The sequence below is a fragment of the Triticum urartu genome, chromosome 7A (genome assembly GCF_056163025.1).
Source record: "Triticum urartu cultivar PI428250 chromosome 7A, HENAU_Tu73, whole genome shotgun sequence".
Classification (NCBI taxonomy): domain Eukaryota; kingdom Viridiplantae; phylum Streptophyta; class Magnoliopsida; order Poales; family Poaceae; genus Triticum; species Triticum urartu.
The window spans coordinates 706,554,469-706,570,590 of record NC_141879.1 but is presented as its reverse complement, the minus strand read 5'-3'; the positions used below and the strand labels follow the sequence as shown (position 1 = coordinate 706,570,590).

The 16,122-nt window shown below is 42.0% G+C and overlaps 1 protein-coding gene across 1 annotated transcript; it reads left to right on the top strand.

The window, feature by feature from the left end:
• Nucleotides 1–4,645: 4,645 nt before the first annotated feature.
• On the top strand, nt 4,646–7,559 carry LOC147961847 (uncharacterized). The gene is made up of 5 exons (XM_087533966.1): nt 4,646–4,779; nt 4,870–5,154; nt 6,682–6,712; nt 6,807–6,869; nt 7,512–7,559. Exons 1-5 carry the CDS (start codon nt 4,646–4,648, stop codon nt 7,557–7,559), a joined length of 561 nt encoding a protein of 186 aa, XP_087390092.1.
• Nucleotides 7,560–16,122: the final 8,563 nt, after the last annotated feature.

Here is a 16,122-nt window from a genome sequence, read left to right as displayed (position 1 = left end):
AGATATCGCCATCTCTTGGTTGCTATGTTGACAATGAAAGTATACCGCTCAAAATATTAATTATCTCCATTTCAAAACCGAGCTCTGGCACCTCTACAAATCCCTGATTCCCTCTGCGAAGGGCCTATCCATTTACTTTTATGTTGAGTCATCACCCTCTTATTAAAAGCACTAGCTGGAGAGCGCAGCTGTCATTTGCATTCATCACTATTAATTTATATTGGGTGTGACTATGATTGGATCTCTTTTACCATGAATTACAATGTCTAGTCAGTCCTTGATCTTTAAAGGTGCTCTGCATTTATGTTTTGCGGTCTCAGAAAGGGCTAGCGAGATACCATCTTGTTATATCATATTATGATTGTTTTGAGAAAGTGTTGTCATTCGAGATTTATTATTATGGCTTGCTAGTTGATTATGCTATTGATATGGGTAATCATGAGACCTGAGAATTATTGCAAATGTGGTTAGCTATAATCTTTGCTAAAAACTTGAATGCTAGCTTGACATATTTACACCAACAAGAGCAAACAGAGTTTGTAAAAGTTTTTCTTTATTTCTTTCAGTTTTTCAACTGAATTGCTTGAGGACAAGCAAGGGTTTAAGCTTGAGGGAGTTGATACGTCTCCGTCGTATCTACTTTTCCAAACACTTTTGCCCTTGTTTTGGACTCTAACTTGTATGATTTGAATGGAACTAACCCGGACTAACGTTGTTTTTAGCAGAATTGCCATGATGTTGTTTTATGTGCAGAAAATATAAGTTCTCGGAATGACCTGAAACTCCACGGAATGTCTTACCACTACAAGAAATATGTCAACTTATGACCTTCTGTCAGTGACCCTCGAAGAATTGGTCATAAATTTATGACCATTTTAGACGAATTGGTCAAAAGCTGTTCAGGGGGCTCCAAACCCTAAACCATTGCGACCATTTTTGTCAAAAAGGTCGTAATTTCCTTACACGAAATGGTCACAAAGCAAACAGTGCTAGTCCGCTGCCTTATTTCTAGTTGTTAATGACCAATATAGATGGTCATAGCCTTGTAGATTGTGGTGGGTTGTGATGACTAGGCGCCATCTCATCAGTTTTGCCTATGTGTCATGTCCATGTGGCAGTTTTTGCCCTAGGTTGTGAAGCAACCTATATTTCTATCATTCCCAAAAAATCTCATAAATTCTTTGGGGCATATCTTCATCAAATATGTTAAAATCCTTCCTTGCCTAGTTCAAAACTAATTCAACAATATTCATTTTCCTATTCTGTTCACAACAACACTTTATGAAGGAAGTGCTATTTATATATTCTTTATTGCCCTCGGAATTTTTGGGCACTCTTTCCTATCCAAATTATTACCGCATGACAAAATTCAGCTCCATTTGCCTAGCAAATCTTCCTCGGCAAATTTCCAAAGTTTTTGTCCACCTAGAAGCATTGTGAAGGAAGTACCTTTTTTATATTTCTAAATGACATGAAATTTATACAGTTCCTTCATATGCCCAAATTATCAACCTCCTCCGAATTTCAGCTCACTCAAATCATCTATGTGAGCCCAGGTTCAATTTATATTTTATGGCCAAATTGGCACGTTGCAAAGCAAGTGTTATATAGACCCCTCCTGTTACCCTCAAACTTTTCGGGCACTCTTATATACCCAAATCATTGCCACATGATAATATTCAGCTCAATTTTCCTAGTAAATCTTTCTCGGGAAATTTCCAAAGTTTCTACCTCGAGAGAAGCTTTGTGAAGTAAGTACTAGCTAGGCTTACCCAAATGATCTGAAAATTTACCAGCGCATGACCATACCTAAGTAACTTACCTACACCAATTTTGAGATCATTTCATTCATCCAATATCTCTCACTAGTTTTCCCAAGTTTCTGTCCATAGAAGAGCATTGTGAAGGAAGTACTTCTCTGGCATGTCCAAATGGTATCAATTTTCTACAATGCTTTCCTATGCCCAAATAACCATCCTCCACAAAATTTCAGCTCACTCCATTCATTATTTTGAGCCCAGCTTCAACATTCATATTTTTGTCCAGCGTGGTACTTTGCAAAGCAAGTACCACCTAGGATCCTCCTTTTGAGCTAAAAATTTGTGAAGACATTCTCCTTAGTAGATGATCATCCTCAGCCAAAACTCACGCCCATTGGCCATGTGCATTTCCCGTACCGCTAATCAAACACTTGGCTGCTAATTCATGTTTGAGCATCGATCGGTCTCCTCGTGAGAATCTTATGTTGTAATTTTCTTCCTAGCACCAACCTGGGGAGTGCCTAACCCACTAGACATGCCTAGGCCACCCAGAACACATGACAACATTACGGTCACGCGGTGACCACGCGACGGGCATGCGAGTTTACGCGCTCTAGAGTTGGGGCCCTCGGCCACCGCCCAAACCTCGACGTATCGCCAACAAACCATGTATTTATGATTAAATAGGTCCATATGTAACTAGAAATGATGTTTGGAAAAAATAAATAGCAAACTATGAGGCAGCTACAGTTCAAATTTGCCCCACTTCCATCTGAATCGGTGGAAATTTGTCTTTTTCACGAGAGGTGGATCAAAAAAATTTACACCCAACCATTTTGTCAATTGTGCATTAAATATGGCCTAGTATTTTATAAAAATGATTTGGTCCAATTTTGCAACAATTATTTGGTAGTTCCTTCACAAAAAAACCTCCTTTCGGGCACTCGGTAAATGGAAAATGTATTTTCCGTGCAAAGAAAATGAAAACTCCCTTAGGCAACATTGTTTGGAATTCCAATATGCACCCTTGTGCACAATATGAGATCATTTGAACAAACTATGCCAAGAATGTGGCCATAAGATTGATTAGTTGGCTTGAAAGCCATTGATCTCCACACGTGATAGCTCGTTTCTGAGAACACTTTTTTAAAATAATTGTCGTATTACAAGTTTATTATTTTTTCTAGGAACTTGGCCACATATAATGACACAATGCGAAGGTTTCCCAATTTTTTGATTTTTTTTTGAATTTTTTATGCCCGTTTCAAAATGCGATCAAAACGGCGAGAATGACCGTTCCTAGCTAGTGGTTGAATCTTGGAATTTTTTTGGTGTTTCTATGATTAAATAGATACTTATGTACCTAGAAATGATTTTTGGAAAAAATAAAGAGCAAACTATGAGGCAGCTACAGTTCAAATTTGACTCGCTTCCAGCTGAATCGGCGGGAATTTGTCTTTTTCACCAGAGGTGGATAAAAACTTTTTACACCCAACCATTTGGTCAATTGGGCATTAAATATGGCCTAGTATTTTATAAAAATGATTTGGTCCAATTTTGCAAAAAGTATTTGGGAGGTCCTTCACAAAAAAACCTCCTTTTGGGCACTCAAAAAATGGAAAATGGTTCTTTCGTCCAAAGAAAAAGAAAACTTTTTAGGCAACATTGTTTGTCATTCCAATATGCACCCTTGTGCACAATATGAGATCATTTGAACAAACTATGCCATGAATGTGGCCATAAGATTGATCATTTGGCTCGAAAGCCATGAATCTTCACGCATGATAGCTCATTTCTGAGAACACTTTTTTAAAATAATTGCCGAATTGCAAGTTTATTATTTTTCCTGGGAACTTGGCCACATATAATGACACAATGCGATTTACAAATTTTTTGATTTTTTTTGAATTTTTTATGCCCGTTTCAAAATGCGGTCAAAACGGCGGGAATGAACGTTCCTTGCTAGTGGTTGGATCTTGGAATTTTTTTGGTGTTTCTCTGATTAAATAGATACTTATGTACCTAGAAATGATTGTTGGAAAAAATAAAGAGCAAACTATAAGGTAGCTACAGTTCAAATTTAACCCGCTTCCAGCTGAATCGGCGTGAATTTGTCTTTTTCACGAGAGGTGGATCAAAACTTTTTACACCCAACCATTTGGTCAAATGTGCATTAAATATGGACTAGTATTTTAGAAAAATGATTTGGTACAATTTTGCAAGAAACACATGGTAGGTCCTTCACAAAAAAAACACATTTTGGTCACTCAGAAAATGAAAAATGGTTCTTTTGAGCAAAGAAAATGAAAACCTCCCAAATCAACATTGTTTCTCATGCCTAAATACACACATGTACAAAATATTGGTTTATTTGAACTAACTATAAGAGGTTAAATGTTTGCCTGAATAAGAGGGTACAAACTATAAGAGAAAAAACAAAAAATGCTTAATTCTGATTGGTGGAACCAGCTGTGGCATGGATCAGTGACATGGCAAACATCTGTCCATCCATCCATACATCCATCCGTCCGTCCATCCACCCCTCCGCTCTCTCAGCTAACCCTAGCGCTCGCAGATCCCTCCCCTCGCCGCCACCCTCCCCTCCCCTCGCAGATCCATCCTTCCCCTCCCTCCTTTCCCTCCGGCAAGATCGCCGTGCTTTACTCCTCCCTCCTTCCCCTCTGGCAAGATCCCACATCCATCGATCCATCCTCAACCGGAACCCCTCTCCCGATGCCAGATCCAATCCTCCTCCCTCCCTCCTCGCCCCGGCTCCCTGCTCCCCTCCCCTTCCAGATCGCCGCCACCACCTCCCTCCTCCTCCCTCGCCCCGATTCCCTGCTCCGCCGAGGCCGCCGCCGGGAGATCCGACTTCGCCGACGGGAATGGGGCTGGATCCGCCACGCCCGAGCGCTCCATCCTCGTCGATAGGGATGACTACATCCTGGCCTCGGCGCTTCCGGCAGCGGCGGCTCATCTCCTTCCTCGGGCACCACAACTTCAACCGCACCGTGGATGTGTAAGCACGCAGTCGTGTCTCCCCCTCCCCCCTTCAAACCTGCCTCTGCGAATGCATCTCTTGATCCAGGCAACGCACGCGCGCGCGCAGGTTGGTGACCCAGACGGACGTGTTCCTGTGCCTGAAGCACCTGGCCGAGCTGGTGGACGTGGGCTCCTGGGACAAGGCCATCGACTACCTCTCCCGCTTCCTGCCCTCCGACCACCCGCTGGGCGTCCACGGCCGCGCCCTCTTCCACTACCTCCGCGTGCACAAGGCCATCGACGACGTGCTCGCCGGAGCCCCGGAGGCGCGCTCCGTCACCACCGCCCTCGACCAGTGCTTCATCCGCCGCCCCACCAAGAGCCATGCCGTCACCAGGCTCCGCGCCATCTTGTCTCCGATCGACCCGGGGCTCGTCGAATCCTCCTCCCCCACTGCCTCAAGGTACGGCGATTCCTTCCCCTCTCCTCCCTGTATCGTCTAGATCCGCGTTTCTGTGCTGCTTTGTGATAGTTGGGCGTCTAGTATTGTGGAATTTGGCTCCGATCTGTGGTTAGATCGGTGAAGATTTGGCGAGTTCGTAAGGATTTCACGGGTACTAATTTGTAATTAATGGGTGGATGTGCTCGTGCACAGGATGGATGGTCGAAATCTATGCATGTTTTATGTACTAGTCCGTCAGTTCCTGCTCATAGATTCCCCCAAGTAGCTTGTGTGCCATGTAAAAAAATTCTATCTAGACATGATCTTTCTAATAGGCTTAGGATTGTAGATTGGTTTTAACCGGAAGATAGGTTTCTTTTCTCAGATGATAAGCATGGCCCCCAGTTATATGGGGATCCGTGAGATAATTGATGATTTAGATGTGCCAGAACCTATTTGCTCGCTAGTATCTCTTTGATGAAGAAAATATGCTCCTGCCGTTTGTTGAGTCTCTGGATTGATGTATAAGCCTATCTATTTTCGTGTATATATTGTGTTTATTTTGTAATTTGTACTGAAGGGTTAGGCCTACCGTCTTCCAGGCGAATTCCTGATGCCGCATGGTTTCATCGGTTAATCTATGCATGTTTTATCTATTACAGCTAGTCTGTTCTGGTTTGATGGCTCTTTATGATCCTATTCAATAGTAGCTTGTCTATGATTATCTTCTTCTCCGCACGCGTATGCTGCCTGATCTGTCGCTCTTGATCAGATTTCTGTTGTACCATTGAAATAGCAAATACACATATGTTAGTGTCATATGTGCTTGATTTATTACCACGAAGCTAGGTTTCTCTTAGCTAATACAAGCATTTCAGGCAGCTATGTGGAATCAGAATCCCTAGATCAATGAAGTACTGCTGCATATCAACAAGAAGTACGTAGGGCTATTTGACTGACTCACTTACTAGCCATAGTAGCCAGTGCTTAGCTCTGTATGGTGGTCGTTGCTTCGTTGAATTGCTTGGTGTTGCTGTAGCCGTAGTAGCCAGTGCTACTGTTTCCACAATCGATGCTTACTGAAAGATCATGACTAGTACTGTGACATATGCTCGATGACTAAAAATATGTTCATTTATAAGATTTTTTCAGTAAAGCGGAACTTCTTAAATATTGCATGCTGAAGTAAACTTAAATGAAATGTGCAGCGCAGTACATTACCAGAAGCAGACTGGCCATGGACTCAATCATTCTTTGTGATTACAGTTTGACTGTATCTCCAGCATTGACAAATACCATTGCTTGCTCAAATTTATACTGGAGTTGCTTGCTCAAATACCATCTATGTTCTTCTGATGGTTCTCACTCTGTTTGGTAACAGACTCTGCTTTAGGAAAGTCTCACAGTACAGTACTACTAGTTGATAAGATACTCCTTAAACTTTGGATCAAGTAAATTGTCTCATATATTTTATGCTCCTCAAACTTCACAGTACAGTACTACATTGTTATGCTCCTCAAACTTCACAGTACAGCACTACATTGTTATGCTCCTGTTATCTCAACTCTTATAGTATGATGAATCAAGTAAACTAAAAGCACCACCCTGTTCTGTCTGTGCAGACTGACCTCCGCTTCCAGAGCCATGCGGTGCTGGCCCTTCAGGAGGCTGCAGAGGCCTACCTGGTGGGTCTCTTCGAGGATCTGTGGCGAGAGGGCTTAAGGTGCTTGCTTTGCCTGTGGGAATGGTGTCCTGAGACGAGTGGAGGAAGAGGTGTCCGAGGCCAGGGAGCTTTCCTCTCCAGGTCCGTCTCCCGAATCATGGTGCAATTTCTAGCACTGATCAGTGCCCCGCGATTGAAGCTAGCTGTTTTACTACCTTGTGCCATTGAGCAACTTGTGCTTGGTTTCAGTTTCCATGAAAAATAAAATCTTGCTTCCATTTTATCAGTGCTGATTCATTAGTCATATTTTGTGCCTATTAAGTCACGTAAAAATCACATAACTTTATCAGTGCCTAACATTATATTTAAGCTATACTTTGTTGTAAGTTCTTGCTTATATTAGTGTCATTCATTTCTGTTCTAATTAATGGGAACCGAGAATGAACATTTTTCTCTCTTTTTAGACTGCTAGATTGTACAAGTTGAACAATCTGCTCTAGTTTAAACAAGTTGGGATCCATCAATACAATAGGACTTAGTTTACGTTTCATCTTGCTTGTAATCAATATCCTCACTTCTAATTTACCTCAAGTTTACCGTTTACCGAAAGTTTCAAATTAGAAGAAGTTTCAAATTCTTATGTTGGTTTATGTTCTCTTTGTAGGTTATGAGATGTGCTGCTAGAGACATGCCGTTAGCAAACTGGAAGTGATGCAACCAAATCTAATCGGAAGCATGGCCTTCTTGTAGGTTTGCACATAAGTGGAACTTGTAGTGTATAAGTAGTCGCTGGAGCTGTGATGGTGATCTTTCTTTTGACTGGCTGTCGTTTGTTATAGATGACAATCTTTTAGTTGCTGCTTCAAATGATGTAACTGCAAGAAATGATGTATGATTGTACAGTGAAACAAATGTTGCTTTGATAGCAAAATTGAAAAAAACTGAATTGTTTCTCTGTTGTCCAGTCCTTTGAATTAGTGGGCTGAAAATATTGATGGGCTAGAAGAGGCCTTAGCCCAAACAATATTGGACAAAAAATGAAAGGAAAAACATCTTAAAAAATTTAAAAAATTAAATGGACCGCAGAAAGGCCGAGGCCCAGAAAAATGGAAGAAGCTCAGAAAACAAAAAAGGCCAAATTGTTGGGCCAGGCCCATGTACTTAGCGAAAATTAACAAAATATATATATATATATATATATATTAAAAAGGCTGAATTAATGGGATCGGCCCATCTAAAGCACCGAAATGGACCGGGCCGATTCTAATTTTTGACCTTTTCAATTGGTCGCAATTTTGCCACGTCAGATTGCCACGTCAGATCCGACATGGCCTGGGGAGAGAGCTAGCGACCAAAACAGAAGGTCATAGGATCAACGACCTTTTGTTAAAGGTCGCTATAGTCAGTTTACGACGCCCAGCTTTTGACCTTATGTTTTTGGTCACAAAAAGGTCATAAATGGAAATTTGTGACCATTTAATGACCAATAGTGGTGGTCATAAGTTGACATATTTCTTGTAGTGTACAATAAATATATAAAAATCCTCGCCAAAGATGAAGACCAGGGGGCCCACACCCTGTCCACGAGGGTGGGGGCGCCCCCCCCTAGGGCGCGCCCCCTACCTCGTGGGCCCCCTGGAGACCTCCCGACTCCAACTCCAACTCTATATATTTGCTTTCGGGGAGAAAAAATAGGAGAGAAGAATTCATTGCGTTTTATGATACGGAGCCGCCGCCAAGCCTTAAAACCTCTCGGGAGGGCTGATCTGGAGTCCGTTCGGGGCTCCGGAGAGGGGGATTCATCGCCGTCGTCATCATCAACCATCCTCCATCACCAATTTCATGATGCTCACCGCCGTGTGTGAGTAATTCCATCGTAGGCTTGCTGGACGGTGATGGGTTGGATGAGATTTATCTTGTAATGGAGTTAGTTTTGTTAGGGTTTGATCCCTAGTATCCACTATGTTCTGAGATTGATGGTGCTATGACTTTGCTATGCTTAATGCTTGTCACTAGGGCCCGAGTGCCATGATTTCAGATATGAACCTATTATGTTTTCATCAATATATGAGTGTTCTTGATCCTATCTTGCAATTCTATAGTCACCTATTGTGTGTTATGATCTGTTAACCCCGAAGTGACAATAATCGGGATACTTACAGGTGATGACCGTAGTTTGAGGAGTTAATGTATTCACTACGTGCTAATGCTTTGTTCCGGTTCTCTATTAAAAGGAGGCCTTAATATCCCTTAGTTTCCATTAGGACCCCGCTGCCACGGGAGGGTAGGACAAAAGATGCCATGCAAGTTCATTTCCATAAGCACGTATGACTATATTTGGAATCCATGCCTACATTACATTGATGAATTGGAGCTAGTTCTGTGTCACCCTATGTTATGACTGTTACATGATGAACCGCATCCGGCATAATTATCCATTACTAATCCGATGCCTACGAGCTTTCCATATACTAGTTTACGCTTATTTACTTTCCCGTTGCTATTGTTACAATCACTACAAAATACCAAAAACATTACTTTGCTTTCGTTACTCTTTTGTTACCGTTACCATCACTATCATATTACTTTGCTACTAAACACTTTGCTGCAGATACTAAGTTTCCAGGTGTGGTTGAATTGACAACTCAACTGCTAATACTTGAGAATATTCTTTGGCTCCCCTTGTGTTGAATCAATAAATTTGGGTTGAATACTCTACCCTCGAAAGCTGTTGCGATCCCCTATACTTGTGGGTTATCAAGTCACAATACTTATGCCTATTTTCTCTTCTTTTACAAGGTTTACATATAGAGGGAGAATGCCGGCAGCTGGGATTCTGGGCTGGAGAAGGAGCAAATATTAGAGACCTATTCTGCATAGCTCCAAAAGTCCTGAAATTTCACGGAAGTCATTTTCAGAATATATAAAAAATACCGAGCGCAAGAAGTTCCGGAGGGGGGCCACACCCTGCCCACGAGGGTGGGGGCACATCCCCTGCCTCGTGGGCCCCCTGGTGGCCCTCCGATGCCCATCTTCTGCTATATGGAGTCTTTCGATGAGGAAAAAATCATAAGCCAGCTTTCTGGACAAGACTCCGCCGCCACGAGGCAGAACCTTGGCGGAACCAATCTAGGGCTCTGGCGGAGCTATTCTGCCGGGGAAACTTCCCTCCGGGAGGGGGAAATCATCGCCATCGTCATCACCAACGATCCTCTCATCGGGAGGGGGTCAATCTCCATCAACATCTTCACCAGCACCATCTCCTCTCAAACCCTAGTTCATCTCATGTATCCAATTCTTGTCTCTAAGTCCGGGATTGGTACATGTAGGTTGCTAGTAGTGTTGATTACTCCTTGTAGTTGATGCTAGTTGGTATATTTGCTGGAAGATCATATGTTCAGATCCTATATGCATATTAATACTCCTCTGATTATGAACATGAATATGCTTTGTGAGTAGTTACGTCTGTTCTTCGAGACATGGGAGAAGTCTTGCTATTAGTAGTCATGTGAATTTGGTATTCGTTCGATATTTTGATGAGATGTATGTTATCTCTCCTCTAGTGGTGTTATGTGATACGTCTCCAACGTATCTATAATTTTTGATTGCTCCATGCTATATTATCTACTGTTTAGGACATTATTGGGCTTTATTATCCACTTTTATATTATTTTTGGGACTAACCTATTAACCGGAGGCCCAGCCCAAAATTGCTATTTTTTGCCTGTTTTAGGGTTTCAAAGAAAAGGAATATCAAACGGAGTCCAAACGGAATGAAACCTTCGGGAACATGATTTTCTCAATGAACAAGACCCGGGAGACTTGGACCCTACATCAAGAAACAAAAGAGGAGGCCATGAGGTAGGGGCGCGCCTAACCCCCCCCCCCCCCCCAGGCGCACCCTCCACCCTCGTGGGCCCCTGTTGCTCCACCGACGTACTCCTTCCTCCTATATATACCTACGTACCCCCAAACAATCAGATAAGGAGCCAAAAACCTAATTCCACCACCGCAACTTTCTGTATCCACGAGATCCCATCTTGTGGCCTGTTCCGGAGCTCTGCCGGAGGGGGCATCGATCACGGAGGGCTTCTACATCAACACCATAGCCCCTCCGATGAAGTGTGAGTAGTTTACCTCAGACCTACGGGTCCATAGTTATTAGCTAGATGGCTTCTTCTCTCTTTTTGGATCTCAATACAATGTTCTCCCCCTCTCTTGTGGAGAACTATTCGATGTAATCTTCTTTTTGTGGTGTGTTTGTTGAGAGCGATGAATTGTGGGATTATGATCAAGTCTATCTATGAATAATATTTGAATCTTCTCTGAATTCTTTTAGGTATGATTGGTTATCTTTGCAACTCTCTTCGAATTATCAGTTTGGTTTGGCCTACTAGATTGATCTTTCTTGCAATGGGAGAAGTGCTTAGCTTTGGGTTCAATCTTGCGGTGTCCTTTCCTAGTGACAGTAGGGGCAGCAAGGCACGTATTGTATTGTTGACATCGAGGATAACAAGATGGGGTTTTCATCATATTGCATGAGTCTATCCCTCTACATCATGTCATCTTGCTTAAGGCGTTACTCTGTTTTTAACTTAATACTCTAGATGCATGCTGGATAGCGGTCGATGGGTGGAGTAATAGTAGTAGATGCAGGCAGGAGTCGGTCTACTTGTCTCGGACGTGATTCCTATATACATGATCATACCTAGATATTCTCATAACTATGCTCAATTCCGTCAATTGCTCAACAGTAATTTGTTCAACCACCGTAGAATACTTATGCTCTCGAGAGAAGCCACTAGTGAAACCTATGGCCCCTGGGTCTATCTTCATCATATTAATCTCCTACTACTTAGTTGTTTCCATTGCTTTTTACTTTTCCTTTATTTTACTTTGCATCTTTATCACAAAAATACCAAAAATATTATCTTATCATATCTATCAGATCTCACTCTCGTAAGTGGCCGTGTAGGGATTGACAACCCCTATTCGCGTTGGTTGCGAGGATTTATTTGTTTTGTGCAGGTACAAGGGACTCGCGCGTAGCCTCCTACTGGATTTATACCTTGGTTCTCAAAAACTAAGGGAAATACTCACGCTACTTTGCTGCATCATCCCTTCCTCTTCGGGGAATACCAACACAGTGCTCCAGAGGTAGCAAGAAGTATTTCTGGCGCCGTTGCCGGGGAGATCTACGCAAAAGTCAACATACCAAGTACCCATCACATACCCTTATCTTCCGCATTACATTATTTGCCATTTGCCTCTCTTTTTCCTCTCCCCCACTTCACCCTTGCCGTTTTATTCGCCCTCTCTCTCTCTATCCTCCCTCTCTTTCTCTATTTGCCTCTTTTTGCTCGCCTGTTTGCTTGTGTGTTAGTTTGTTTGCTTGTCGTTATGGCTAGTCCCTTATCTTCTCCGTTATCTCCCGAGAGTGAAATTCTAAATTTTAAGCAAAGGGAGGGAGAAAATCTAAAAGATGCTTGGTATAGAATTTGCAATGCTCAAAATAGATCTACTAGGAAGCAATCTACTTCCGTTCTTCTTCGCAATTTTTATGTAGGCATTACTCCTTGGCACAGATATGTTCTTGATACTATTACCGGAGGGAACTTCTTGGGTAGACATACTTTTGATTCTTATAATGCTATGATATATTTGTTTGGCTCACCCCCTCTTTTGGTTAATGGAACTGTATTAACTTTGGAGCATGTAATGCAAAGGCTTGAAATTATTGAAAATAAGGTTGGCACCGTAGAGTTAATTGAAAATTTGGATAAAAAGATTCACAACCGAATCTCTCAATATGGATCTAAAGTAGGAGTCACTTTGAAAAATATTAAAGAGAAGGAACCCATAGATAATGAGAAATTAAATCACGATTCCACTAGGATCGATAAACTTGAGGATATTATTACCAACTTGGGAACCGATTTTTCTTCCGTAAAGAATACTCCAAGTCCTCACTAAAATTTCCAAGCTTATGTATGTTCCTAAAAATAAGGGTGAATCCTCTAGTAAGGAAACTGCGGATCTCAAATCTATAAGTATCCATCCCAATCATTTTGCTATCACTAAGTAACCATTTGTTACAAATGAATTTTTCGATCTTGTGCCTAAAAGTTTGATAATCAATAAAAAGGAAGAAATTCCTAAAGATGGTAGATGCCTCATTGAATAATTGCCTACCAAATATGGCAATACCTAGATCTATCCTTGCTTGTTATGCCTAGCTAGGGGCATTAAACGATAGCGCTTGTTGGGAGGCAACCCAATTTTATTTTTATTCCTTGCTTTTTGCTCCTGTTTAGTAATAAATAATTTATCTAGCCTCTGTTTTGGTTGTATTTTTTGTGTTTAATTAGTGTTTGTGCCAAGTAGAACCGTTGGGAAGACTTGGGGAAAGTCTTGTTACACTTGCTGTAAAAAACAGAAACTTTAGCGCTCACGAGAACTGCTGTCATTTTTATTTGGAAAGTTCTATTTAGTTAATTATTTTTGAAGATGATTAATAGATAAATTCCACACGTCCATAAATTTATTTTAGAATTTTTGGGGTTCCAGATCTTGCGCTAGCTACAGATTACTACAGACTGTTCTGTTTTTGACAGATTCTGTTTTTCGTGTGTTGTTTGCTTATTTTGATGAATCTATGGCTAGTAAAATAGTTTATAAACCATAGAGAAGTTGGAATACAGTAGGTATAACACCAATATAAATACAGAATGAGTTCATTACAGTACCTTGAAGTGGTCTTTTATTTTCTTTCGCTAACGGAGCTCACGAGATTTTCTACTTTAAGTTTTGTGTTGTGAAGTTTTCAAGTTTTGGGTAAAGATTTGATGGATTATGGAACAAGGAGTGGCAAGAGCCTAAGCTTGGGGATGCCCCGGAAGGCATCCCCTCGTTCGTCTACTTCTATCGGTAACTTTACTTGGAGCTATATTTTTATTCGCCACATGATATGTGTTTTGCCTGGAGCGTCTTGTATGATTTGAGTCTTTAGTTGTTAGTTTACAACAATCATCCTTGTTGTACACACCTTTTGAGAGAGCCATACATGATTTGGAATTTGTTAGAATACTCTATGTGCTTCGCTTATATCTTTTGAGTTATATAGTTTTGCTCTAGTACTTCACTTATATCTTTTAGAGCACGGTGGTGGATTTGTTTTATAGAAACTATTGATCTCTCATGCTTCACTTAGATTATTTTGAGAGTCTTAAAAAGCATGGTAATTTTCTTAAAATCCTAATATGCTTGGTATAGAAGATTAATAATAAAACTTTCTTATGAGTGTGTTGAATACTATGAGAAGTTTGATACTTGATAATTGTTTTGAGATATAAAGATGGTGATATTAAAGTTGTGCTAGTTGAGTAGTTGTGAATTTGAGAAATACTTGTGTTAAAGTTTGTGATTCCCGTAGCATGCATGTATGGTGAACCGTTATGTGATGAAGTCGGAGCATGATTTATTTTTTGATTGTCTTCCTTATGAGTGGCGGTCGGGGACGAGCGATGGTTTTTTCCTACCAATCTATCCCCCTAGGAGCATGCGCGTAATACTTTGCTTTGATAACTTGTAGATTTTTGCAATAAGTATATGAGTTCTTTATGACTAATGTTGAGTCCACGGATTATACGCACTCTCACCCTTCCACCTTTGCTAGCCTCTCTAATAACGCGCACCTTTCGCCGGTATCATACACCCACCATATACCTTCCTCAAAACAGCCACCATACCTACCTATTATGGCATTTCCGTAGCCATTCCGAGATATATTGCCATGCAACTTTGCACCGTTCCGTTTATTATGACACACTCCATCATTGTCATATTGCTTAGCATGATCATGTAGTTGACATCGTATTTGTGGCAAAGCCACCATTCATAATTCTTTCATACGTGTCACACTTGATTCATTGCATATCCCGGTACACCGCCGGAGGCATTCATATAGAGTCATATTTTGTTCTAAGTATCGAGTTGTAATTGTTGAGTTGTAAGAAAATAAAAGTGTGATGATCATCATTATTAGAGCAATGTCCCAGTGAGGAAAGGATGATGGAGACTATGATTCCCCCACAAGTCGGGATGAGACTCCGGACGAAAAATTAAAAAAAAAGGAGGCCATAAAAAAGAGAAAAGGCCCAAATAAAAAAATGAGAGAAAAAGAGAGAAGGGACAATGTTACTATAATTTTACCACACTTGTGCTTCAAAGTAGCACCATGATATTCATGATAGAGAGTCTCCTATGTTATCACTTTCATATACTAGTGGGAATTTTTCATTATAGAACTTGGCTTGTATATTCCAATGATGGGCTTCCTCAAAATGCCCTAGGTCTTCATGAGCAAGCAAGTTGGATGCACACCCACTTAGTTTCTTTTTGAGCTTTCATATACTTATAGCTCTAGTGCATCCGTTGCATGGCAATCCCTACTCACTCACATTGATATCTATTGATGGGCATCTGTTGGGGTTCGTAGCAGAAATTTAAAATTTTCTACGCATCACAAAGATCAATCTATGGAGTAATCTAGAAACGAGGGGAAGGGGAGTGCATCTACATACCCTTGTAGATCGCTAAGCGGAAGCGTTACTAGAACGCGGATGAGGTAGTCGTACTCGTAGCGATTCAGATCGCGGTCGATTCCGATCTAAGCGCCGAACAACGGCGCCTCCGCGTTCAACACACGTGCAGCCCGGTGACGTCTCCCATGCCTTGATCCAGCAAGGAGAGAGGGAGAGGTTGGGGAAGACTCCGTCCAGCAGCAGCACGATGGCGTGGTGGTGGTGGAGGAGCGCGGTACTCCAGCAGGGCTTCGCCAAGCACTACGAGAGACGAGGAGGGAGAGAGGTACGGCTGCGCCTTGGGAGAGAGAGACTCGTGTGTTGTGCAGCCCCAAAACCTCCACTATATATAGGGGAAAGGGCAAGGGGAGGCGCCCTAGGGTTTACCCTAGGGGGGCGGCGGCCAGGGCTGATGGGATCTCCCCCTTGGGTGACTTGGCCCCCAAGCCAGTAGGTGGGAACCCTAGATGGGGCGCCCCAAACCCCCTGGTCATGCGGGAATAGGTGAGGGGGCGCACAGCCCCTTAGTGGGCTGGTTTGCGCCCTTCCCTTGGCCCATGAAGCCCCCCAACACTTGTCGTGGCTCCCGAAACACCTTTCGGTCATGCTGGTCATCACCCGGTACCTCCGGAACACTTCCGGACTCCAAAACCCTTCGTCCAATATATCAATCTTCACCTCCGGACCATTCCG